General features: G+C 46.0%; 1 protein-coding gene across 2 annotated transcripts; it reads right to left on the bottom strand.

The window, feature by feature from the left end:
• Positions 1–12,440: 12,440 nt before the first annotated feature.
• On the bottom strand, positions 12,441–27,250 carry ARL14EPL (ADP ribosylation factor like GTPase 14 effector protein like). 2 transcript variants are annotated; one of them, XM_059723498.1, is made up of 4 exons: positions 27,160–27,250; positions 16,612–16,734; positions 13,150–13,286; positions 12,441–12,762 (listed from the first exon to the last, which is right to left on the bottom strand). In XM_059723498.1, the coding sequence occupies exons 2-4, from the start codon at positions 16,723–16,725 to the stop codon at positions 12,540–12,542; spliced, it is 474 nt and encodes a 157-aa protein (XP_059579481.1). In that variant the 5' UTR covers positions 16,726–16,734; positions 27,160–27,250; the 3' UTR covers positions 12,441–12,539. The 2 variants fall into 2 exon arrangements, with proteins under 2 accessions (XP_059579481.1, XP_059579482.1); XM_059723499.1 differs by lacking the exons at positions 16,612–16,734; positions 27,160–27,250 and adding an exon at positions 13,438–13,515.
• Between the last annotated feature and the right edge of the window lie 608 nt (positions 27,251–27,858).

A 27,858-nucleotide genomic window follows, 5' to 3' on the forward strand; every position in this document is an offset into this window, starting at 1 on the left:
CTTATTTAGTTAGACTTATAAAAGTGCATCTTCACCCTGCCTTTTTTAGCACTAAGACAAACCCATGTGTGAGGTAGGTTGGATCAGGGCTGTCCAATTTCTGAATCCCCCGGAGGTCCAAATGCCAGGTGGCTCACACGGGCAGAGGCCGCATGCCCACAGGCTGCATCAGGACAAGCCATGAGCTCCTTGGGCCACGTGCGCGCTGTGCAGGTGCCCCCTCCGCAGCACTGCATGGCCATCCCTGCCATGCTGAGTGAGCCCACGCAGTGCCAGACTCTCTGCTCCCCAGGCCATGCTGTGCTGTGCTGTGCTGTGCTGTGCTGTATGGCCTGCCTGCAGCAAAAGCAGGAGGGAGATCCTGGTGTGATGGGAGAGTGGCTGCTCGGCAGGAACCCAGGGGCCACAACTTAACCCCTCACGGTCCGAGTGCTACCTGTTGAACAGCCCTGGTTTGGATAATCCTAACTTGAGAAGGGGGTTGAACTAAATGACCTCCTGAGGTCCCTTCTAGCTCTACTTTTCTGATCCTATGATTGTTTAACAATATTAAGGAGCAAGTAAAAAGTCAGCATGTTATTCTGCCAGTCAGCAAATTGCTTTTTTTGTTGTTGTTAATTGTTTAAAGTCATCAAGCCTTTCACTTAAACTATTGTTTAATTTACTGTTTCCTTTGGACAGGTGGTTTGTTTAGTTGTTTTCAGAAAAAATAAACCTACCCAGACATATGGCACATAAGAGCTGTAGAGTAATGAAACTGTTACAAAACCCAGCAAAGAAAGAAAGCAAGCCCTGATTTTTTAAATCCCAAAGGACACATTGCATTTAAGGGAATAATCACTCTGCTCATGTTTCTGTAATTTAGCTAACACTAAAAACCTGAAAGGGAAACTAACATAATTGGTTTTAATTTTACAATCTGGGGAAAATGAAAAAAGAAACGAACAACTTCATATTAAACAAACAATAACATGTTGGGGGGAGGGGGGTAAAACTGTTAACGTTGTTACCATTTGAGGCCTTGTTTAGACTAAAGGCAGGATAGATTTGCACTTTATAGATTAACCAAATTAGAGATGTATGGCATAAGCTTTCATAAACCATGGACTTACTTTATCAGATGCTGTGAAGGGACTGCAAGAAGCTCTGATACTTTACAACATCTGATTTTAAAAGCCTGCTGTTTAAAAAAGGTTATCCATCTCTTATTTAGTCGGTCTATATAGTGCAAATCTACCCTGACTTCAGACTAGCGCAGCCAACTACATCTCATTTGTTTAGGCTGACATGGAGAAGTGCGTTGTTGGAACACGGTAGCTAGTCTATTCCCACAAATTTGAAAAGCCTCAGCTATCCTACAGGCTTTAAACCAACTCCACATTAAAATATACTCTGCCTTGTTTATGATAGACCCTTCAGATGAATGAGCATGTGCTAACGTATTCTTAACAACACACCTTTTTTCTAGTCTAAACAAGGCCAGAATCACATCTTCCACTGTGGGTGTGAGGAAAGGTCTGAGAGGTAATGGCTGAAATCCTCCTATTTAAAAATAATGAATTTTAAAAATCAGAATACTCCCCAGCAAGTGGTCTCAAGGAGATAAAGGGGGCAGGGAAAGATTGCTTCCCCCTCCTCTTCCTCTTCTGGCAGTTGTCCCTGTTGAATTTTTTCTTTACATAATGCTATATTATCGAAAATTAAGGATGATGAATAGTTTTTTATGTGGGTACTTCTTGGACTGTCCAGCTCCCACCAAGCACAGAAGCTCCTTTTTCCCGAGTTTCCCCAGATCTAGTACTCTCCATCATTTAATCCTTATTGAAGCATCTTTCACCAAACACCAACCCCCAAACATCTCTCATTAACTGTACTCCCCATATCCCATCTTGCAGTCTCCAGAGTACCACCCAATATTCCCCTACTACACTCACACAGCAACACACATTCTACCAACCCCAAACCAGTACTTCTCCAACTGCAAGCACTATATGTGTACACACACACATGCACGCACACATATCTAGAAAATAATCATAGAGAAAAATTGCATTTGCTATCATAAAAAAAGTAAAAAGCTGGTTAGAAATGCACAGGATGGAAAGCTGGCCCTATCAAGAAGTCACTTGACTTCATTAGGGTCAGGATTTCATCTATAATTTTTAATATGATAATGGCTCTTTAAATAAATTCTTTTTAGACCCAATGTCATTAAACACTCCACCCACAAAACAGTCTAAATCAAAAACAATAGCTTGACTCCATCAAGGAAATTGAATTCTAGGGCGGAGAATTTAGGCTTGAGGAAATATCAGAATTCACACTATAAATATTAGTAGGATTTGAAACAACAATTTCTTTTATGCCTTGGCAAAATATAATTAAATACAAATGGTGTGTTTATTTTTATAAATGTTCATGCAATCACTGAAAGACCATCCAATCCCATGCACAGAGAAGAAGCCTATTAAAAGCTAACATTTCACACCAGGATTACAGAAGTAAAACAAAGTACAATCTAGTGTTTGTTAAGCAGTGCATACATACAGAATCCTGCAAAAATCAGACAGTTTAAGAGGACAAGGTTGATTCAAAGTATGGAGTTTCAGAAAAAAAAAAGGAGTTAAGAAACAAGTTTCAGGTCTGCCACCTTTTCTCATCTACGTTTTATTTTCCTAGGATTAAAATGCCTTATCTCATTGTTTGCTACACAAAGCTCTGTTGTGCATGGTCATTGTAGGTATTGCTTGTAATGCATTAATTAAAACACTCTAATAGAAGAGGGATTTTTTCAGTTGATTTGTCCTTTAAGTATGGTGGTTATTTTTGTTGTATGGGAAAAATGATAAATAAACGCTTATTTACTTCTATTAAAAAGATTTATTCATGCAATGTCACCGTTCTTTATAAAGCTGCTGAAAGGATAATGTTCCACCATTTCACATTTTTTATCAGCACCATAAATTGCTCAACTTTGCTGCTCTAGACATTTTTTTCTGTAGACAGTGAAATGAATGGCATGAGATGTAGGCGTTCAGACCCATCATCACTTACTCTTTGCATTATCAAGGCCTCAGGCACCCATGACTGAGAGTTTAAGGAATGTAGCTGCTTATGGAAGTTATATCTTAAAAGAGCTTTGAAAAGTCCAGTTTCTCTGACCACCTAAGTTTTAACCTTCCCAAAAGTGGAATAATATACTCTATTCTTTGCATAAATCCAGCTAATCCTTAAATATTATTTTAGCATAATTTGCATGGAAATACTTTACAGACTATTCTCATCACTCATCTTCTCAGTTAGAATTAATTTAGGAATTTATTTTGAGCATTTTAGTTTTTTAAAACAGAAATCAATACACATGCAGCATAATTAAAACATTAAATACATCTACTGAAACACAAAGGAATTGTCTGAGAGTGAAAGAAAAAGAAGAAAATACAAGCCTATAGACACTGACTTGGGTTAAGGGAGCAGTGTTGATGGAAGTTAAATATTTGTCTCCATGGATATTTGGGGGGATTGGATGCATCTTTACATGTTCAATTTTTTTATATATGTTGGTTTTGTTAAAAATTAAATTAAAATGTCCATATTTTCTCTTATTTCCAGCTCCAAGATTTGCAAGATTTGGATCTACTTTTAATCCATAACTTTTTCCCCCTCAGTGTAATTCCCTTCTCCTTTCCTACCTTCCCCTATATCTTTCAAACTTTCCCTCCTCTGGCATTTTTCCCCCCTTTTATTCTAAAACATACCTTGAAAAAACTTTGTATCTTCATAGTTCTGAAGGCACACACAAAAGAACTACTTCAGCACTGTTCTCAGGATGCTATTTGTACAATACATCTGACACTAAGTAAAAGCATGTAAAACATAAAATAGTGTTTCACATGAATTTTCACTTCCTGCAGCTAGTTATGTAGCAAGTGGTTTAAGTAATTCCATCTAGCAATCTGTAACCTGTGAAGCAAGAAATGGGATTGAGAACAACTACTGGGACACCGTGTGTTATTACTGTTATAGCACATATCCCACTCTGTTCAAAATCTTGCTGACAAATATACTTGCTTATAAAATACATTCTACATGTGTTCTCAACTAGGGTATGGGCAGATGGACAAACAATACTTAGTTAAAAGGCAGGGGAACTTATCTCTGCCTGTAACTGCTTTATGTATCCACTACTCTTCTACTGTAGCTTGTTCTATTTAATTTATGGCGCAGGTGACAAAGTTATGGGGATGGGCCAGCACATGCTGCATCCAGTGCTCATGCTGCATGCAGCATGTGGGGATGGTCCAGGACATGTGCTGGTTCTGACATTCAGGGACAGTCTGTGGGCCCAGTTCGGCCCATGGACCAGCCCTGCATGCCTCATCTGATCCCCGAGGCCAGATGAGTTTGATACCCTTGATCTAGAGGTATGTCGTCTTAGATTAGCTTTACTGCAGGATCGAAGTAGACATGTGGAACAGTTACCAGGAAACAACAGACACCTAGTAACCTCCCATCCACTTTTAATCTGGTATAATTTATTCATCTGTCCATACCCATAAATTGTGTACATCATAAACACCACCAGAGCATCCTTTCTCTACTCACGTCATTTACTCTAAATAAACCCTGTGAAATCAATGGGACTATTCACCAAGTATAATACTGTTCCATAGATTGTACAACTTTTACTCAAGTGGATGAGCATGTACTCTGCATTGTAGTTAGTAGAGCTGTTTGAATGACTGTTAACAATGTAACTCAGGCTTGAAACACAATCAAAAACTGTGTCCATTGATAACATGCCTTAATTTAGTCAATTACAATGAGAACATACATGATCCTATAAGGACCCAACTTCATATACTGTGCTTCAGTGGAAGTAAAGGGAAGTCAGTATCTTGCAGGATCAGACACTGCAAGAATTAAAAAATCCCTCCTGTGAATGGACAGGGTAACATGTTTTTCTATGTTTCATGCCCAGATTAAAAATCAGAGCTGATGAAATGCCAATATAACAAAACATAAAAAGACTGCTGGCATCCTGAACTTGACACATCTGCCTTCCAAGTGCAATGAGATCAAACAGACAGGAGATGCATCTACATGAGATGCTAACTGTGCAGTAGCCTAATAACGCTGTGCAGTAGCATGCAGGGTAAAACCTGTGCTAATACACTACTGTGCAGTAGTATTAGACTACTGCACAGTTAGCATCAGTAGCACCAGTTACCGCACATTGATTTACTTGGTTAGGCAAGTACTAATCATAATGTACAATAACAACAGTGCATTAATGAATGTGTAGACACACTCAGGGTTTAGTGAAGCATGCATAATTTATTTTAAAATGCTCAAGATTATGCCCCATGTGCCTAAGTGATAACCTACAGCCTAAGTATCGCTTTTTTACAAGCTAAAAAATTCAACAGAACTAGTCTATTTCTAATAATTATAGTAAATATATTTATCTGGGTCATATCTCAAGCTCCACTGGTTTTAGGCTGAAGTCCTTAATCAGATCTTTTCTTTACTCTGGTTTGGATGCAGAGTGAGGCTCAGTTTTGCTCTGATGGGGGTTTTAAAGGGATCAAGAGAGTTGTCTGGAAAAGAGTTCAAAGCATATTATTCTTTTCTCTTACTGGCTTGTATGTGTGTTGCAGAAACTGGGGAACATTAACTACAGAGCTCTTACCTCAACACATGCTGACATGTGTAAGCTTAATAACAGGATGTACTCATTTTCCCCTAAATGATGGAGTGGGAGTGACTGGCTTTTAGCCAATACATAGAAGTTTACTTTAAACCAGGAGGAATGGTTTAGTGGCCTAGGTTTAGGATTGAAATATCTAGACTTCCTGGAGCCTTAGCTCTGAGTTCTCCCAGTGCAGACAGGCCTTCATCATACCACAGCACTATCAATAAATTAAACTACCACACAGTTTACTTTGTGAGGATCTTGTGGATGAGACTTTAAAATTCAGGCTTCATGTGGAGCGGAAATCATATGGCACTTCTTGTATAAATAAAGGGTTGGTTTAAAAGAAAAGGTTCACCGTCATATATTTCCCGTTTGGGTGCTGAGCCATTTGGCTACTACTTTGCCCTCCACAGGTGCTGGAGTATAGACATACTAGATCTTCAACTACCTGGCAAAGCTTTGAAGGGAAAGAGTTATCTAAATAATACCACACTGATTGTAGAGCTTTAGAGCCAGGCATATCAAAATGTCATTGCAAAGAAAGTTCAGGATCATTATCCTTGTATTGTAGATAGGGAAACAGAAGCACAGAGAGATGTGCCTCTTTCCTATGGCCACAGTGAATCAGTGGTGGAAGAGACAGGCACTAGGGATATATCTAAAAGGCATGATGCACTGTAGATAACTTTGTGTGTGCCAGTTCCAGAACCCCATTAAGCTTGGTGTTGAACCCAGGCTAATAAAAGCTGCTTTTCCTCAGAGCTAATTAACTAGGTGTAGCACCACAGTAAAGCAGCTAAGCTGCTTCCAGTTCTGGAGCTAATGTTTGCACAGCTAAGATGGGTATCTACCCAGCATGGTTTTGTGCCATGTAGACTTAATCTCAGTATCCTGATTCTCAGGCAAGGGGCTTAACCCAACCTTCCCAATAAGTTTGTAACAGAATTAAACTAGAAATCACCTGCAAGTCCTCCCTAATGCAGAACTACATCACTGTCCAATACATAAAGCCAACAGACAAGGACCTGGCTTTTGTTTCACTCATGTTACTATTTGGTTCCTACTGAGCTCAATCATTGAGTTTCACTGTCAATAAAATACATAGTAGATGTTGCTGTACTCTTCTTTTTGTATAACTATGCTCACAGGATTAACTTTGTGCATAGTCAGCCACTCATACTGCAAAAGGGGAAATTAGAGGCAATGTTTTATGGAACCTTGGGGGCCAATTTCAAGTTGTGCTATAGCTACCTGTACACCAGGATCTTATTTTCATTACCTTTGCCCTGCCTTCCCCTTCCTTCTTTCCATTTTTCATGGATGCTTGTTTCTTCCAACTTAGCTATAAAATCTTTCAAACAGGGGCTCTCTTTTACTTGGGATTTATTTGGTATCCAGCTCCATGGAGTCACAACCTATTACAGAACCTTAAGATGATCCCAAAATACAAATAACAGGCCTGTACATAGATCTCGGCAGATTTACTTTATACTGGAAAGTTTCAAGTTTGAGTAAATTGGCAAGGCAGTGTGTGTGTGTGTGTGTGTGTGTGTGTGTGTGTGTGTGTGTGTGTGTGTGTGTGTGTGTGTGTGTGTGTGTTAGGGAGAGTTCTAAATATGAGGAAAGTAAATCCATGTGGAATTCAGAGATGAATGTATCTCTAAATCAGTGGTCTCCAACCTTTTTAAGTAGGAGATCACTTTTTTAATTAAAAAGCAACCCAGAATTTACTGTGCACCCATTCCCCTCCACCGCCCAGCAGATCAGTATGTGGGGACGGAAGGGGGGGAAGATTGAGGTGGTGGGAGAAGAAATTATTTGGAGGTACACCCCCAGAAGGTAAGTCTGTGGGAGAAGGGAGGAGGGGAAAGGGCTTGGGGTGGGGGGCAGATCAAGGCCCCAGCGGTGAGGGAGGGAGCAGGGCACAGGCAGGAGCAGGGGCTGGGGTAAGTGGGGCCCTGGCCAGGCCAGGTGGTGGGACAAGCAGAGGCCCCGGGGGGCATATGCCCCACTGACCTGTGTGCGGGGTGGATGGGACTGCCACTGCACATTACACTCTGAGCCCCGCTGCTGCAAGAGCTGCACAATGCCACATGCGTCCTGCCACTGGGTGGGCAGGAGGAGTGGGGCAGCTTCAGCAGGGAACAAAGTGCAGCGTGCAGCAGCAGCCACCTCCACCCCACACACAGACTGAGGGGCACATGACCCCCGGGTCTCTGTTTGTCCCACCACCCGGCCTGGCCAGGGCCCCACTCACCCCACCCCCTGCTTCTGCCTGTGTCCCACTCCCTCCCTCACTGCTGGGGCCTCAATCTTCCCCCCCATTGATGAGGGAGGGAGTGGGACTGGGGCAGGGGCAGGGGTAGACCCTGCACAGCCAGGCCAGGGCATGGGACAGAGCCACAAGTGGCTCAGGGGGGTGCCTGGTGCAAGGAAGGGGTGGCAGCTCCTGCCGCTGAATGCACACCAGGAGAGCATAGGGGCCATGTGTCTGAGATCTGCACACAGGGCAAGGAGGGCTGCCACTGTGGGCTGGGCCTGGTGGGCTGCACCGGGCTCTTCCCTGTGTGGGGGACTGGACCACATTGCATTCTGGGTGGGTAGAAGCAGCACTGGAAGGTGGGACAATAGTGGAGCTACAGCAAATTTTCAGGTGGCTGCAGCCCCCACCCCCATTGACCCCCTCCCAGCAATGCTGCCACCCACCCCAAGCTAAGCCCAACCCAACCCCCAGCTGGGAAGAGTGTGGTGCAGCCCTGGCCCCAGCCCAATGGCAGCCCACCCTCACCCCACATGCAGATCTGGGGGCATATGCCCACCCCATGCCTTCCCCCTGTGTGTGCACCCCCCACGTGCCTCTCAGATGAGCTGCTTGTGGCTTCCTCCCATGCCCCACCCCAGCGGTGCAGTCTCTGCCCCAACCCCAGGCCCACACTCCCCCTCACTGCTGCATGTGGGCCCTTCCCCACCCCTGCTGCAGCTGCCCACGCTGCCCTGCATTGGGGGGGGCACATGCCCCCACAATCTGTGTACAGGGCAGAGGCAGCTGCCACTGTGTGCTGGGCTTTGCACCCCAAGCCCCACTGCAGCTGGCCCAGGAGCAGCCCAATGCCATGTGCATCCAGCTGCTGGGCTGAGTCTCACTCCCTGCCTACCCAGTGGCGGGACACACGTGGTATTGCGTCATGCCATTCCTGGGGCAGCTGCAGTGGGGCTTGGGGTGCAAAACGCAGCATGCAGCACCAGCTGCCTCCTCCCTGTGCATGGATGGGGGGGGACACATCCCCCCTAGGCCTCTGCCAGGATGCACACTGCGGTGGGAGCCTACTGCACCCCTGGGCTCCGATCCTACCACCACCCAGCCCAGCTGGGCCCCACTCACTTTAGTCCCTGCTCCTGCCTGTGCTGCATGCCGTCCCTCACTGTGGGGGCCTTGATCTGGCCCTCACCCCTTCCCTCCCTAACACTGACCTGCTGGGATGGTCAGGGTGTATGTGTGTGCATGAGCATGCGCGCTCAGCCCCGCCAGCCTCAGATCAACTGGAAGAGGCTCCACGATTGATCAGCCAATTGACTGGTTGGCAGCCACTGCTCGAAATAATGAAAAGCACTGGTAACTATTTATTACAGCTGGATAGGGCAGGATATGGTTTTCCTATCCCAGGGAAATCTGGGGTTTTCAGCAACTTAACCCATCCTTATTTTGTACAAAAATGATATCTTGAACTTTTTCATGAACCAATTTTATGAATAAAATGTGGAGGTTGGGTCAACCTAAACAGTCCAGGACTCCTAAAAACAAAAGAGATGGTTCCCAAACACAGGGAAAGAAGTGTCCTATAACTGCACTGTCAAACCTACTGATGAAAGGCCAGCATTAAACCTGTAGCAGTTGAAGATCTGCTCTTCTTGCAGAATGAGCTTGGCTGGCCATAACTGCTGAAGGAAGGTTCCTCTGTCTCCGAACATTCGGAAGTCTGTATTGCATCTTTCTGAGAGACAAAGTATATATGTCTAAAGAGAGTAAAGTGGACCTAGAGTCCTTTAATGTCTGCAGGGCCTCATCAATATGTTTGGTAAAGGGATTACAGCCCTCAAAGGGTAGGTCCTTGATGTTCATTGAACCTCTTTTGATATCTCCAAGAATTTCAAGACACCGTGACCTAAATCCAAATTCACCTCAAAGAAGCACTTAAGCAGCTTTTAAACACTTAAATCACTAAACACAATCCTAATTTACCCTGGTAAGAGCCACCAAGCTACTTGGACATGTGCATGTGTCCCCATTTTGACTTTTAAGCATGTCCAGAAGAGCTCCACAGAGGTGTCCAACTTCACTTACCTGCTGTTGCAGTCCTAACCTGCCATGAGACATGACTAAACATGGTGTAAATCCCAAATCTTTAGTCACAGGAAAAACATAACTAGCAACCAGGAGGAGGAGGGCCCACCTACCTTTTAGCCTAAATACAGCACTTCCCAAGAGAGTGGAAGACCCAGGATCTAAACTGTCCTCACCCCGTCATTTTATCTAAATACTCTTCAGAAGGTCATCTGGTTCAACCAAGCTTCTAAGTATCTTGGTTAATAATATCTTGAATATTGAAAACACGTAAATGTTATCTCTCACTTCTTTCAGTTCAAAGGAGGGGGAAAAAGTCTCTCTGCCATAAGTGGAGTCCCCTATGGGGCTGGGTGGGAGGGAGGAAGCCCCAAGGGACCAGGAGCAAGAGGGATGAACCATTTCAGAAATTCTGAACATTCCCAAAGTTACTTGGAATTACAGTGAGGAGTAAGACATGGGCAATTCTGAAACCAACAACCCCCTGACATAGGACAGAAATACTAACTCTGGAAGATTGTTTAATATCAGGTCATCTCATAAACTTCATAACATGCGTGTCAAAAAGGTCTGTGCCAGAGCTATTTTTCTATATTCATAGAAGATAAGAGATTCCACATAAAAGGGTGAGTGGGATTTAGGTGTCATTGGCAGGACCTTTGGTACTAATGCAGGTGTTAACAGCCAATGCTGGAGTCTTTAGCATCAAATATTTCAACAGAAGCATTGACAATGGCACAAGTTGTTTCAGAACAACTATTATTTATTTATCAGACATGCATGAGTATGCCAGAAGCTGCTGGGTGCCAGGGCTTTGAATTGCCTCCTAGCTTGGATCTACTCAGTGTCAGAGAAAGATGATCTGTCTCTGCAGTCATCCTGTAAGTGTTGCTGCTTCCTTTAGCTCCCCTCAGAGGAACGGCCAGGGCAGGAGGGAAGCGCTCAGCAATTCTTTCATTGAGGAGGCAGATTTCTTTCATATCAAATGATCCTTGCAGCAGAGTGGATTGCAGGCTTATCAGAGCACTTACTGAAGTGGTTCAGTCTAACTTGGAAACCCTTCCCATTTCAGGAATTGAAGAGGTCTTCATAGACCTCTTTAAGAACAAAGGTAGAAATTCCCTTGTTTTTCAAGATGGAGTGACATATAGATCATTTGTGCTATACATATGGTCTGCCAGAGTTTCCATCGCCAAATGAAATAGCTGCCTTAGGGGGAGGATGGCATTTGGATCTGGATTTCAATTCTGTTATGTCAAGAGAGTCCCATGCTGGGCCACCTCCTTTACTTGAAGACTTAGTTCTATATTTCCATTTTATTTTCTTTCATTTTTCTGTCAACTTGTTTAATAGTTTAATAGAACTCAAACTAGAACATTACCTACAATAGACTGCTAAGTAAGGAAATAATTGCACAGTATGCAGAGACAGAGATACTGCAGGCACTCCATCTTGCTACACTAGACCACAGGGAGGAGCTGAACAGTGATGTCAGCCATTCTATCCTTTAAAACCTAAGGTACACAATCATAAAAAATAGGGATGGAAGGGGCCTTACAAGCTCCTCTAATCCAGTGGTTCTCAATCTTTTTTGTACCAGGATCCATTTGTAAACATTGATGGCCAGTCTCGACCCAGTGCCCCTCACTTCTGACCCGCTGCCCCCAGGCCCCAACCTTGCAGTATGTGGGGCATGGGAGGGCCCCAAGCAGCCCCTTGCAGGCTAAGATTCTGACAGCCTGCAAGGGAAAAGCCACAGTTTCCCATGTTTTTCTCCTTTGAAGGAGAATCCATTTTTAAAGTTTGCTGATCCATTTTTTTAAAGTTTGTTCATGGCCCTTTCATATAGTCTTGCGACCTACCTTTGGGTCACAACCCATGAGTTGAGAAACACTGATCTAGTCCAATCTACCACTCCAGGCAGGATCATCCCTATCCAAATAGTCCCAGCTAAGTGTTTAAAGGACACTAGAAGGCATAATACACAAAACTGCAGTCCCAATGGACAGTTCCACTTAAAAAGTGTCTTATTTCAAGTATGTAGTGGGTTTGCACACAGAAGTTGAATACATATAAACAAGCACTAGAAGAAGAATGGATGTGTCCAATACCTGCATATATGTGTGCAAAGAAATGATTGAGGGGAAGCTGAATCAAAGTAATATGAGCCAGCCTTCCGGAATAAGAAAACTGCTTGTCCACGGCACTCCTGACACCTTTCATTTTAAAAAAGTAAAGATTTAGAAAGACCTTGTTAGCTGCTTCAGCAAAGTTGGCAAGGATTGGGGGAAATGAAATACCTACTCATTCCTAATGGTAAGAATTCAAGCATGCTAGCCGGGCAGTGTGAAGACCCAGGGTGTCACTAACAGGAACATCAGCAGAATCAATTCCCCTCACTTCATAAGACCAAACAACACTTTAATAAACATTTAAAAATGAAAGGAAAAAAGCCCCTAAACATTGCTACAAAATATTACAAAACCCAACAGAAAAACATCAGTCAGGGACAAAAAATGGTAACATGCTGATCACATCACCAGCTTCAGTCTCAATTCTGTCATAAACCCATTTTCTATTACAGCGACACTCGGGTCCACATTTGTTGGAATTGCATTTAGGGCATGGATAAAAGCAACCCAGACAGTTCTTCTCCAGGCAGTCACACAAATCCATATTATTACAGAGAAGCCTACCATGTTTGTCATATTTCTTCATAGTCCTATAAGAGAAAAAAGTGATTCTCAGAGAACATTTTAACCTGTTCAGTAATAGTAGCAAACTAACATTGAAAAATCTACACAGGAACAAATATTTCCTTCTGACACCCTTTCAGCACAGTGAGATACCAGCATTAGTTTCTGACAATAATGGACAATATAATTAAGATGTGTGTGTGCCAGAGGAATAAGTCAAACTTCTGTTACATTACACAAAGAAAGTAGACACAAAGTTTTCTCAGGTAAACATTTACCTTTGAAAACTTTACACATAAGACTATGGAAAAATATTAATTCTTTTTTTTTTCATTTTGGGTTTATTCAGTAAACAATAGAAGAGCAATTTAATAAAAACAAGCAAATATAACACATCAAAGATATCATCTTACTTGTGTTTATAAAAAAATTCTTGGTTCAGTTTTGACATACAGGCTTTCTTTTTCTGTTCTCTAGTTTCAGGGTTGAAGTCAGCTACTTGAGGTCCTGGGTTTTGAAATGCTAAGCATTTCAGCTGCCTCTCTATTTGCTGAACAAAGAAAGAAAGGATTATAAACTGGCACAGACCTTTACTATCTTATAATTATTATTACAATTAGTAGTCTTCACAATTTTAAAGACCACAGGAATTAGGGTATAAGACAAAAATCTAGCCTGTTACTTAAAAATATACCATTCACCAATTAATTTTGTAACCAGTTATTTCCTAGGCCAAAACTGCAAACTAATAGAGAAGGGCATAGCTGACAATCTTCAACTCTGGGCAAATGCAAAAGCAGAGAAAGGAGATAGGAAACAGGTGTTAAACATGTGAGCATGGCTGAGACAATTGGTATCTCCTAACCACAGCAGATTCATTCTTGTAGATGTACCAGGCCTGCTTTGCCTGTAAACAGTGTTAGACCTCTGCTGCCGGCAGTGTCAGCAGTGGCCAGCAGCGATTGGGGACCACCCACAGATGCCGCCAGTGGTGTCAGAGGCGAGGGGGGCAGGATAGCAAGCAGTGACCACCTGCAGGTGCTGCTGGCAGCGTAGACAGCACTTTTTGCAGGGGGTGCATATGCACCTGCGTGCACCCCCTACGTGTCACCAATGAGCTCAGGACTTGTGAGGCTGCTTGCAGACATTTAAATAAAACGGTGCTTTATTTTAAACTCGGCTCATTCCCGTGCCGAGCCCTATGCATGCCCAGAAGAGGCAGCACCTTAGTTGGACCTGGCTCTCGTGACATCTGTATAGATCAGGCACTTTAGTGGGGCTTTTTTGGTGCTTTTATCTAGTAGCTGATTGAATCAGCTTTAGCTAAAACAGCAAAAAGCCCTGCTGAAGCTCCCGATCTATACAGACTCTGCAGAACTGGGTTGAAGTAATGCACTGCTTCTTCTGGTAAAGTGAGGTCTTTTAGGGGTTTTTTTAATGTCTACCAGCAGCTGTCTAAGCTAGGGACACATTATAAATGGCAGCTGACCGAGGCATTGCATTTTCTGAAATATTTTCATGGTGCAGTGCTGTTTCAATTCCGGTTTTCCTCTGAATCAGGAGTTTCAAAAGAGAAGTTCTAACAGACCAGAACTGCTGAAAGATTATTTGACTTTCTGCCTTCTGGTAATACATCCTTTTAAGCTTCATGTTGCCTGAGGCCTTTCAGCTCTTTCCCTGTGTTGCACAATGCCTACCAACTACCCACTAGCTTTCCTCTGTGTTGAGCTAGTTTTTCTGATTTGTCCAAGCCTTCATCTCTATTCCCCTGGGTCTTCTCCAAAGTCTCCTCATCTCTTCCCAAAGACTTCAATTTTACATTCTTCAACTTGCAGTTTCCTAGACAATTCTAAAAATATGATTGTGTATCCTCAAAGTCTGAAAAAATGTAATATGTACTCTGTATCCTGATGAATTCTTTTGCTCATTAGCAGAAATATTTTTTTAACATTAAAAATAAAACAAAGGGCCAATAAAGTACAAAATGTGCCACTGACTTCATGATCCAATCAGCTAATGTGAAAGAAAATACTGTAATTGCACTAATCTCAACTGGATCAGTCCTTCTAAACTCTTATCTGCCTCTGTTCCCTCAGCTCCCCATGGCCTATCGAGAACAAACCAGGGTCAAGGAAAAGGTACAGAAGAATCATGAATGCAGGAAAAAGCAGTCACAGTATTGAAGAGCAAGAAGAAAAGCATAAAGAAGAGTGGAGGAGCCCAAGTAAATATATTCAGGAAGACAGAGACAGAATTTCAGCAGGAGGGAGAGAGATTCTCTTATACTACTGTTAGAATTTACAATGGATTGAAACTGAATAGATTCTGGGCTTAAGAAGTAGACACTTTATTCTCCTAGGTCTTTGCTATCATTTACACCTGTGCAATGCAGGTGCAATGTGAGCATAAAATACGACTGTAATGGAGTCTGGGGTTTATTGTAAAATTTCTGTGTTAACTATGTTTGTGCTGTAATGTTGTATGTCTCAGGTTCCCCTAGCCAACATTGGGAAAAATGCACTATAGATAAAGCAAAGGCAGAGTCTTTGGCCTATTGACAGAAGACACATCCATCTACAGAGATCTGAATAGTTTTGTTGACAATTCAACAAAGCTGGGGATTGCAAGTAACACCCTGGAGGCATCCAGGGGAAAGAGAAAAATAAACATGACAATGGATGCAGTAGGGATGGACAAGCAGGGTGTTGACGGAAGGTCTGAAGATAGAGACTAGCAGAGTAGTTTCGGGACTCTGGAGCTGCATGACTGGAATGTGAACAGCTGAGTAGCTTTGGGCTCCTCAGGGCTGCATAAGCTGGACTGGAAACACAGAAACTGCTTAACCCTTTGGAGGGAGCAAGACCTTCTTGCTATGTGGTTTTTGCCCCAGTACATTATTTTATTGGCAAGGACTGTTATTTTGGCTGCTTGGAACTTTATATTGCACTGGTTCTTCTCAACAAGAAATAAAGTCATGTTCCCCCAGGAACTGAATTGGAAGCTAGATCTTTGAGTCAGGGCTGTGGAACAACCAGGGAGGACTGGGGACCAAAAGACCAGGTTGGCTTCAGGGGGCACTCTCAGGCTAGGGGCAGACATTCAAAAATCTTGAGCCTGAATTAATTCAATCTTTGCAGGTTAATCTAACCTGGCTAGGCTAAATCGGTTTTGTAACTGGACAGACTTCCCAGAAAAGCAGGCCCATGCCTGTAGTGGCTGAGAGGGATGTGGCCAGGCTCTGGCAGGATGCTGTGATTAGCTCAGCAGGGAACTGATGACAGTGTTTATCACCCAGTTAAGAAAACAACATAGGGACAGTACCAGCTACATGTTGATTCTGCCTGTTGATTCAGCACCCACTGTACTGGAGCCAGCAGGTGGTCTGCTAGCTAATACACAGACACCTTCCCATAAAGCAGAGGGGAGGGGGGAATTCCTGCTTAGCAGGGAGTGGTGAGGGGAGGGAGGAATCAGCCTGCAGTCTCTGGAGCTGCAGCCAGGGAGCAGAGAGGAGCCCTGCTGTGAAGCAGAGACCCCACCCAGCCCAGAGAGCATGCCGAGATGCTGGGGGTGTCTGGTTTATCTTAAACCAGGAAGGGGTCTGGGTCTGGTTTAAAATGTTAAACACAAGGGACATTTGACAAAGCTTAGGGTAGAAATAATTACAAGGATCAAGAGGACTGTCCTAATTATCTTCTTCCTCCCTAGCTAAGACTCTGAAGGGCCACAAATCCTCTATTTGCTACCTGCACTTAACTGACTGCATTCTCCCTCATTTACTGTTTGCTGTTACTGATACACATTTGCCCAGTTTTTTCTTTCTACAAAAAAATCTGCAACAGTCACAAGCACCTTGATTGATAAAATAGTCGTACCAGCTGCTTCTGTGTTATTGGACAATCCTTAGCAGCAGTAGCAGTTGCTTTTGCAGGTGCCTCCTGGGTAGAAGTGTTTTTCTCAGTACAGTTTTCTTCCACATGATCACTCATTTCAAAAAGCTGCAAAAAAAAATTAAAAACCTTAGGATGTTAAAGACAGGTGAGAAAACCACAGGTTTATTAGGGGAAGCTAGTCAAGCTTTTAAATTGGCCAGTTATATCCATGCCAGAAGCTTTGAACCCATATAGCTTAGGGGGGAAATGTGATTCAGTATCAACTTAACAGGGTCTGGAACCACAGCAGCAGGTACAACTTAGATTGCAAATGTTACTAAAACTCTTAAGATATCAAAAGCCAAGCTATCATTAATAAGCTGAAATAAAAATGACTCATATAAAACTTGTTCAGTGAAAGGGCTGTTGGTTATAGCTGTGTTGATCTAAGGACATAGAAAAGGTTCTTTGGGTAAATGTGATACCTTTTATTAGATCAACTAAATAGTTGGAAAAATTGTTCTTTACAAGCTTTCAGGCACAAACACCCCTCTTCAGGCATAGGAGAAGTTTGTGCCTGAAAGCTTGTAAAGAACATTTTTTCCAATTATTTAGTTGGTCTAATAAAAGACATTACATTTACCCAAAGAACCTTGTCTGCCTTGCTCAGTGAAGGACATTGTTTACACCTAATTTGCAAGTTTATTTAATTATGGCTTGATTTAAGAGAGCATTAGGACCACAGGTCATTACTTTTAATTGCAGAGATGTAATAGTTCAGTAGATAAAGCAGGACACAGTGGGCATATCTTCACATGCATTTACTCCAGCCCAGACTTACTGTGCAGTAAGATAAGCCAGAGTGAGGGTTTTTGGGCAGGTGTCTACACATGCAGGGATCAGATTTGCTCCCAGATCCCTGAAGCCCTGCAATAGGCCCCCACAGCCACCAGGGGAAACTCTAGGCTCTGGATGCAGCTGCCAGCACCCAGCAGCCATCTTTAAAGCCAACTGTGCTCTCTGCTTAGCCTCTTTCTTGCCCAGGAGCAACGTGCCAAGAACAGGGGCAGCACATGGCAGCTCTCTCTGTGGCCTCTCTGCCTCCCCACACTATGGCTACTCCAGCCCCTGACCCTAGCAGCGACGACCAGTGCCTGGCAATCCTGCTGACCACAATTGCCCTGCTGGCCTGCCGTGCCAACTGCTGCCTGGCCCACAGCCATCTCACCCTGCTGTGGCTCCCCCACAACCAGCAACCACCTGCCCACCTGAAGCGTGCCATTCCAGGGCTACTGCCAGGGATGTCGACTAGGGGTTCCACGATGCCACCACTGGAGCCACCATCACCCTCCCAGGCCTCCACCCCTGCCACCTCTGTACCCCCTGGGCCAGCCAGCACTGGTGGCTGCATGTCATCCAGAAGACCTGGGATGATGAGCAGTGGCAGGACAGCTTGCGTATAACCCAGGCCACCTTCTAGCACCTACTTCAGCAGCTCCTGCCCCACCTGAAATGGCAGGACACCGGCATGCACCTGGCCCTCCCTGCCAATACCCAGCTGGCCTTTGTGTTGCTGAAGCTGGCTGTGCCCACCAGCCTCCAGTATGTCAGACACCTGTTCGGCATGGGTAAGACCACTGCCAGGGAGGCAGTCCTGGAGGTATGTGGGGCCCTCCAGGGTGTGCTAGGGCACACCGTGCTCCGTGTCCATGACCCCCGGCAGTCGTGGCAGGATTCCATGCACTGGGATTCCCCCAGTGCATCGGAGCCCTGGATGGGATCCACATCCCAGTCACCTGCCTGCCCCACATAGACTGACCCTATTACAGCGGCAGGGGATTTCACTCCATGGTCCTGCAGGCTGTTGTGGACCACCGGGGCACATTCACCTACATGAATGCTGGCTGGGTGGGCAGCACCCATGATGCCCATATGTTTTGGAACTCTGTCCTAGTGGGACTGGTGGAGAGTGGGCACTTTGCGGCGGGGGTGCTGGATTTACAGCTGGGTGCCATCATGGCCCCACCCCTGCTCATCAGGGACCCTGCCTACTTGCTTCTGCCCTGGCTAATGTAGCCCTACACCAGCCACCTGGACCCTCACCAGGCCCACTCTAACGGTGCCTGGGCTGGACCCATGCCCTGGTCAAGTGTGCTTTTGGCCCTGCTGCCCACAGACACCCTTCCCCCTGCCCACCCCTCATTGCAGACATGTATCTGTACAAGTCTTTATTCCCCTCACATCACACACCCCCATCCCTCCCCCTCAACACACAGAGCCCCTTCCCCCTCCCTCCCCCACAAACAGAGCCCCTCCAACACCCACCTCACCCACCAACAATAAAAAATCCTCTTCCCTGTGCAAACTATTTACAAAGTGGGTTTTTTTGGTGTCCCAGAGTGGGGGATTATGGGATGGAGGCACCTGGGGGCAGAGCCTGGGGGCAGGCAGCTAGGACCCTGGTCTCTGGCCATTCCCCCACTGGTGCAGGTGCCGTGGTGCATGCAGGGGGCTTGCCTCAGGGTGATAGCAGCCTCTGGTCCTCTGGTTCAGACAGCTTCTCCTCTGCCAGGGGCTTTCTGTGGCCGGTTCTGTGCCCATGTGAAACTGAGGTGAGCAGCAGGCCTGGGCCTAGGCCAGGGGGCTGGGTAGTGGCGGTGGATCCTGCTGGTTAGAGGTGGTGGAGGACCTCCTCCCAGGCCCAGGCAGGGGCCTGCTGCAGGGTGGTGGGCAGCTGCCAGGGGACCTGCAGGACTAGGGACAGGAGCCAGGCAACAGGCAGCATGAACATGACCACCGGGTCCTGCAGGATAGTGTTTTGCTCCTGCAGGACCTGGAGCTGCTTGCACTCCAAGGCCAGGAGCTTGGCTCAGAACTTCCAGTCCATCTAGTCCCATGCATCCACATGGGCAATGTCCTCCACCTGCCAGGCCCATGCGTCCTCCTTCTACTCCTCCAAGATAGCCACCAGCCTCTGGGGGAAGAGGGTGCAGTCCATGATGCACCTCTGGTACAGCTGGCGCATCTGGAGGGCTCTAGCAGTGGACAATAGTGACCCTGAGGCATAGGGGCCTCTCCCCCATGTCCAGATGCTGGACTTGCAGAGCCATGAGACAGAAGTCTTTTGTGAGAGTTCGCAACATTTCAGAGATAAGATTCTCTGCATCATGGGCCATGTGCTGCCCAGCCTCAGATCAGGGGTCAGCCGTGCACATGTGCCAGGGAACCATGGCAAATTGTGCTGGGTAGGCCTGGCCCAGGTGGCCACCAGCCAAGCCCTCTGTCCCTGCATGCTCCCTTGGGACTGGTGGGCTGCTGGATGCTGGCCGCAGGCAGCCTGCCTCCCTCGCCCCCTTCCCAGGGCAGGACAAGCCAGGCTGCTGACAGCATCTGCTGCTGTGGTTCCAGGCCCCGCTCCCCTCTCCCCCTGCAGGCCAGCCACTCTGCTCTGCTGCTGCCCAGCCCATACCACCCAGGCTCAGGGCATGCAGGTCTCCCAGACAACTGGGGTGAGGAGCTGGGTGTATTCCTGCCCTCCCCGCAGAGGGCTTCTCTGGGGAGGTGCCCCGGAGCCAGTTCTCCACTGCACTGCCACTACACCCCAAGCATGCCCCTGCTGCACATGTCCCAAGCAGTGCACAATGAGGTGTTTGTGTAGGCCCACTATGCCCTGCTGCTGATGATCCTCATGGTGCCCCGGGCACACCTGCACTCCTGGTTTGAAAACCTGAGCTTCAACAGTGCAGGGTTCAAACCCATGGTGCCCCACAATCTTCACTGCTGCCTGGAGGACTACCTGTGGCATCATTAAATGTCCCTGCCCCCCATTGCTGAGGAGGACATTGTCATCAGCACCAACACGTTCCTCAGGGTGTGACAGGCCTGTGCCCACCCAGCTGCAGGGGCACAAGCTGCTCAATAAAATGTTGTACTGTGTCCCACCTCTCTGTGTGCTATGCAGGGGAACCCGGGACCAGGGGAGTGCAGGTGGGCCAGGGAAGGAGGAGAGGCATGGGCCAGGGCCAGGGGCATGGCCAGGGAGGGCCCTCCCCGCAGTGCACAGCTTACCACGTATCCAGGCCTGGTGTGGCTGGTGGCTCAGTGCAGTCCTCCCAGCTGGTGAAGGTATGTAGCTGCACCCCAAGTCCTTGGCCCATAGGGCATGGTTTGCAGGTGCCTGGCTGGGGGCTTCCCCAAGGAAGGGTGCTGCTGGCAGCTGGTGGTGTCATAGCCAGCCATTCCTCATGGCTGGCCCTGGGGCTGCACAGCTGGTAAGGAAGGTGCTGGCCAGGGCTCCCCAAGCTGCTGATGGAGGCTGCAGCTGTGGAGCTGGGCGGAACAAGGCGATGCCCGAGGGTCCCTCCTCTGGTGACATGTCACCGAAGGTGCCAGGGTGGGGCAGGGGGCTCAGGCAGGCTGCCTGTGCTAGTATAAACTGCATAGTTATGGCCTGTGTCCCAAGGTGCCAAAATATTGATCAGCTGCTGCATAAAAGGCATGGTCTTGCAGGCATGGCCAGACCAATTGTGGTCAGCCACGGTGACCCACAGTGCCCCAATGGCCTTGATCTTTATGTGGCACTGCTAAGCTGACTGGTCATGCCCTCGTTCCTTCAACCCGCCTGACAGGGCCTCACAAATGTGGCCCAACAGGGCCTCCCACCCAACAGGGCCTCAAACTGGCCTTCACATCCACCCAGAGCACCACAAGGTCACCAGTATCCTCCTGGCTCCAGTTGGGGCACCAGGTGGAGGGCACAGTTGTGTGCATGCATCTGGTCCCAGGCCTAGACAGGGAAGATGAAGCCACACTGGGTCCCATGCCAGCTCTCTGGGCCCTGCATGGCTGTCTCAGCGTTGCTGGCCCTGGACAGCTGCCAGTAGTACCCAGTGCGAGGGCGCAGCATGGGATGGTCAGCTGCATGGCAAAGGTCCCACAGCATCTGCAGGCACAGGGCAGGCTGCAGGGGGTGTGCTGCAGGCAGGTGGTGCTGGCACTGCTGCCAAAAACTGCCTGCAGGTGGCCCTGAGGGGCTGACAGAGTTGGGCAAGGGATGCAGCACCCTTCAGCATGCAGGTGTGCCTGACGGCACTGTCCTGGCAGCCACAAGGCAGGGCAGTGCCAGGAAGCACTGCTGGGGTACTGGCAGGCACACATAGCAGGGCTGTGGCCTGCCCAGGGGGATGCACAAGGCCTGCAGTGCCCTCAGGCTGTGTGTGTTGTGTACCCCAGGGCACAAACTGTCTGCAAGCTATAAAAGAGGCCATAGGGGCAGCCTAGCCCACCTCTGGGGCAGGAGACAGTGGCAACACGTAGGGGGTGCATGTGTACCCCCTGAGAGTGCTGGTGCACTCCCTGTCAGCCAGCATTCCTGGGCAGGGGGGGAAGGCGAGGGTGCTGGTGCCCTCCCTAAGAGTGCCGGCTAGTGAGTGGGACACCAGAAAAAGCGGTCCCCCTGCAGCCGGAAGTGCCAGCAGTGTGCCGCTGCCACTTGCAAGTCAGTGGGATCGGCCACAGAGGGACCCCACCCCGGTCAGCGGGATTGGCCGCTGGGCTGCAGTCAAGTGCCCCCCTGACTCAGGAGGCACCAGTTGCCCATGGCAGGAGAGACACCTTGCCTGCAGCCCTGGGGCTGGCCTCAGGCTGGCTCCCTAGTGGCTGGGTAGACCTGCAAGCTAACTTGTTCCCAGGTCGTGTCTACATGTGGGTTACTGTGCATTAACTAATTGCAATTCAATTTGCCACCTGCAAATGCAGGTAGTAAATTTAATCGCAATTAAGGGTTTTTATTGTGGAGTAAATGCATTCATGTGTAGATGTGTGCACTTACTGCACAGTAAACTAGGCTACTGCACAGTAACCTGTCTTGTGTAGATGCACCCAGTAGTCACCAGTTGCCCAATCCTGGGCACAAGATAGACTGTCTGGTCATCACCAGATCCATGCTTATATCTCTTCTAGGTGGGGTCCCAAGTTGCTCTGATCGCTTCCCTCTGGCCTTCCAAAAATACATCATTTCTTAGGCAACCTCCCTTTTCCATCCCATCCCATCATCTGTTTACCTGTGTTTTCATCTTAGAAACAATTCAACATATGCTTATTCCAGGAACCATCCTCTTGCATTCCCACACTACATCTTAATGCTCATGTTTATTTTGAAGAATATATATACTACGCAGGTCTTTAAAATGAGCCTTACAAAAAGGTTTGCCACTTCCATATCTTGCAAGTCTATGATTCTACAAAGTTTAGCTACCCTGTTTCCTGTGAGCAGCCGAGCAGATGGGAATCTTGTTCAATTTAGCATTTGCACCTTCAAATCATCTGTAAGAACAGATTATATATGTATTTTATTTCACTTGTCCACTGTCAAGAAAATATCAAAGAATACTCTAAAGAATTATCACCACACTACTGAATCTACAAATTATCAGGAATGTAAAAGTATAGACTATTATTTTCACAAAGCAATCAATATTCAATAGATGTGGAGAATATGGCATGTACAGGTACTTACTTAATATACCACAAGGTGTCACTGTTGTTCTACAAAGGTAAAGTGTGTGGCATTACATTTTTTAAGCCTTCATCGACTAAAAGTTAACTGGTTTAAGCACCAACATATATCACATTTTTAGATACCCAAATGATGTGTTGCAATAACACAGGACACAATTATACTATTTCAAACAGCATCAGCATTTCATTTCAGTTATGGAGGCTCCATTTCACAAAATTTGTCTATTAAAACCTAAGCCTTGCACATGGAGTCTGTATTTTTGAGTTCACAATTTAAAAACGCACTGCTGACTCCACTAACCAAACACCCAGAGGAACCTATGGACTCATGTAATCCAACCAACAGCCTTCTCCTCCACTGTGTCTCCAGTGCTCCCCCATTCTGCCACATAATTCTATCTGAGTCATGCAGAGGGGAAAAGCACTGCGGATCACTGCATGCCAGTCACTTAAAACACTTCTGGGAGGCACTCAGATGCCCACATGTGTAAAGGCCATACTAAAAGTCTTCAACTCTCCAACAAAGCTCTCTTTTCGGGGTTTCTAACAAAGGTGTTACTGAGCAGTTATGTGCCCTACATGGTGGCAGGACACAGGCCAGCAGCTGCAGCTGGGCTGCTGGCAGCAGGAAGCAGTAGTGGCAGCCAGACTGGCAGAGCAGTAGCTCTTGTTTTTGCACCTGCCTTCAAATCGGCACCCAGGGTTGGTGCCTCCATCGCCTCCCCTCCATTGTGCTACTGGTCTGGAAGTCACTTTCCCCTGGTGATGGACAGTTTCTCAAGTTACCCCTCCCCAGTGTGGTAGTGTGTTCAGTTCTTGCCCACGCTCTGCCCCCCACAGCAGTCTTTCTCACGACTCCTTCCTGGATGGGCATGCCCTGTTGCAAACCCCTTCCTTACATGCAGCTTTTGCCTCCTAGAGATGACTGCAGGGAGAAAAGTAGTTGAGAAACCAAGCAAAGGAGGCAACTCCCTGCAGTGAGCATTTCTCTGGCCTGCTCTTCTGAGGTAGAGAAACCAGCTCAAGCATAGAAGATGAAAGGACTAGGCAAAGAGTAAAAGGAACTAATCTTAACCAGCTCTACAAATTAGTGGTTCTCAGCATTTTCCACAATAAAACTCCTTTCTCTTCCTTCATGACATTCCCCCATCTAGATCTAGCTGAACCCATTCCCTCTCCTCATTCAGCAGTAGGGAACATGCAGACAGATGCAAGCCCCATGCTGTTTTCAACCTCAACCCTGAGCCTGACGCTGCAAACTTGAGATCAAAGGAGAGCTCAGCCCTTTGTTTACCTTCAGGCTGAGAGCCCAAGTCAGGATTTGCTAACCACCTATAGCTGCACCCAAGGATGTCAAACACTTTACAGATAAGGATAAGCATTAATTCTCCATATTTTACTAGGATACATAGAGATCAAGGCCAGGGCTTCAATTAGCGGCCACTAACTTAAGCATGAATTGTAGTAGTTCAGAACGTCTGGAAATCAGGTCCTATCTTAAATAGTGTTAGAGTGATGTTCTAGTTGTGATAGTCCAGGCAAGGATTTTTTGGGGGGTGGTATGTTTTATTGCAGTGGTTCTCAAGCTTTTTTGTAACATGACCCATCTGCAAACATGGCTGGCCAGTCCTGACCCAGTGCTCCTTACTCCTGACCTGCTGCCTCCCACCCCCAAGCCCCAGCCCACCAGTGTGTGTAGCAGGGCATGGGTGTTTGGGGCGGATGGAGGTGTGTGTGGGGCATTGGGGAGCCCCAAACAGCCCCTTGCAGACTGGAAATCTGACATGGTTTCCTATGTTTTTTCTCCTTTAAGGAAAATCCATTTTTCAAGTTTGTTGGTCCATTTTTTAAGTTTATTCATGACACTTTCATATATTCTTGCGACCCACTTTGGGTCACAACCCATGGGTTGAGAAGCACTGTTTTACTGGACCAACTGCATGATAAAATTAGATAAGCAAGGTATTCTTACTCGGATTCCTGAGAAAGACCTCAGGAAGAATTCCTTGCATTCAAAAGCTTGTCTAACTTTATCCCAACCATGCAATTGGTCCAATAAAAGACAAGACCCACATAAAAAATCCTTGCCTTTTGTCCTATTTTAAGTCAGGCCTCAAAGATTGGTGGCTGCTTTTTTAAAGCCTGGTCCTTAGTGCAATAAGATGGCCATTGTGTTTCATGAAGAAAAGTATTTCAACAGTCTGTGCTTTTAAGGGGGGGGGGGGGGGAGCCTTTTACAAAATTGCACAAAGTTCCCCATCTGAAATATCAACTGTACGTGTCAGCTCCAACTGTCCAGGAAACAGATTCATAGGCAAGACACAGTGAGATCAGGGAATGCTTTAAGATATAAAAGTCTGTATGAATCTGTATTTCCTTTATATCCTTTAAAAGTGAGGACAAAAGTTATGGGATTCATGAAGGTGGGAGCAGGTTTTCTCTCTCAAATCCACAAACCTAAGACTCCAAAGGGAAGGGAATTCTAGCATGGAGGGAGTGTTTATTGGTCTGCTGTCGGAAGCTCTTAACCACAGCTTGCTTCAAGCTCCTTTTCTCAGCTACACAGGAGCAACTATATGCCAAATGAAGTCAGCATTAATCTGGCAGCAGCATTAACTTTCTTTCAGTTTTACATTTTGAAATGTGTGTATGGGGAAAATAGCCGATACCATTCACCTTCTCCTGTTCCATCCCCTTTCCCAAAACATTGACCTTGTCCACAGTTTGAAGAGAACAAGTATTTCCTTGATATGAACATCTTTTCTCAAGGTTACCAAACAAAGTGACCAGGTCCTGTTTGCTGTCTTGCACAGAAACTGAAAGCAGTGCTATCCGGACCAAAAACAGATTGAAAAGGGGGGCAGGGGGGGAGCAGGCTACGGGTGTGTAGTATAATAAAAAGAGACTTGGAGAAGTTGTCAAGAAGGCAGATGTTTCTGGTCAGAAAGAAATGCTTCAAGTCAATACTTGGGTTGGAAAGGATGGTTCCCTTGCGATTTTTATGAAGGGAAATTATCTGTGTTTGTTATTTCAAGGATTTATTCCTATAATTAACTGTTATTTATGAGATTGTAGCCTATACTTTATCGGGTACAAAATGTGGTGACTGGAGTTCTGTCTGGTTTCAGGCTGCTTGATCACAGCAGACCAGTCTTGGTATCTGTGCAGACTGACTATTGATTTAAAATTACTTCTGCATTCACAGGAAGTTCTTCACAATCTTAAATCATGCCAGTGTAGTTATTCTGAAGTAACCTATTAACCTTGATCATTCCCCTGACCTGAAACAGTACAGTTGACTCTTGTAATGGATTTAACCCATGCACACAGAGCTGGATTGGGCTCAACTGTTTCTATACTGCAACAATGAGAATTAGGGATTAGCCACTGGGATTGTGAAACATACACTGGGCCATCCTTAAACAGTACAGGAAATCTGGCACACGCTGAATTAGCTTTTCCACGGCTTCCTTTAACGCTTGGGAATTCTTTGTAAGGAACTGGTAGTGGTGGTGGTGTCCTGTGGACTGCAATTATTTATTGGTTTCCTTGCAACACAGCTTCAAATGGAGTTGTATTGCCAGGGAGATGGAGAGGCCCTCAGAGCCCGTACGGAGGTTCAAAGTATATGTAGCAACAGCCTTTGTCTCCTGGATCTCCTTCAGCATTCTGGAGAATCCATTCTAGCTGAGGGGTCAAGGGAAGAAAATCCCTGCCCCCCATAACCACCTCTCAACGGAAGTTTTTGGGAGAAAGCCCAGCAGCTGGATCCCTATGGAGGTTTCCTTCCCCAAGAATCCCATTCAAAACTTCTATGCCACCAAACTAGGATACAATGGGCCCTTCCATTCTGTTTGAATGCTAAAGAATGAGCTATAAAATCATTGCATTATCCTGGTTACCATCTAACAGGCCAGAAGGCCTGGTAAGCAATCCCTTCGGATAACTTACACAATTTAAAAAGGTGCATGTTCAAATCAGCTCAGCTAGCTAGGCACAAAAGGACTTTCCAAAATGTTAAATTGGACTTACCAACCGAAGACCTGGCACACAGAAGACAGGCTACTGTACATTTACAGTGGCACAGTTGCTCTGATAGCGAGAACCTGACGTCAGCCCCAGAGTGACTGAAACAGAAAACTAAGCATCAAAATAACGCTCCCAGGAGGACAGCACTGAAGACAATGCCAGGTGAATATCTTAAAGGATCTCACCCTTCTCACCTCATTGTTCACAATCCCTCTTAATATATACCATACACGACCTGAAATAGGGAAATCAGTTTAAACCTGGATGACATTATTAATTCCTTGTATGCATGCATCTATTTTATACACCATGCAATGAGCAATCCTGTTTTTTCCCTATGTTTTCTTGTTTAAAACTAGTGAATAAGGCCATAATAATGTTTACACTTTAAGAGATCACTTAGTTGTGTAACTTTTTTACCAGCTAAATTACACAAAATATTTAAAAAATAGCTTCCTCTAGCAGACCAAAATCACCAATGAAGTAGACAGAATTTCCCCCAGGCCCTTAAAATGTGGAGATACCAACACACTTTCATTTTATGCCTTCACTTTCCTTTACAATAAAACCAGCTGACACAACTCAAGCTGACACTGGTGCTTTCATATGTCTCCCAAATGTCCAGCATATTGAGATCACTGATGACTTGCCTTCCCACACTTTCAAGATATTTTGAGTGAAAACAATGTATAAAATGATACA

Source organism: Alligator mississippiensis, chromosome 3 (assembly GCF_030867095.1).
Source record: "Alligator mississippiensis isolate rAllMis1 chromosome 3, rAllMis1, whole genome shotgun sequence".
Classification (NCBI taxonomy): domain Eukaryota; kingdom Metazoa; phylum Chordata; order Crocodylia; family Alligatoridae; genus Alligator; species Alligator mississippiensis.

Bases quoted from the DNA above. Each gene is read 5' to 3' on its own strand.
- ARL14EPL (XM_059723498.1), bottom strand. From the start codon at position 16,725: ATGAGTGATCATGTGGAAGAAAACTGTACTGAGAAAAACACTTCTACC. The intron at 13,287-16,611 runs GTACGACTATTT...TTCTTTGTTCAG, and splicing joins CAATAACACAGAAGCAGCTG to CAAATAGAGAGGCAGCTGAA. The intron at 12,763-13,149 runs GTAAGATGATAT...TTTCTCTTATAG, and splicing joins GAATTTTTTTATAAACACAA to GACTATGAAGAAATATGACA.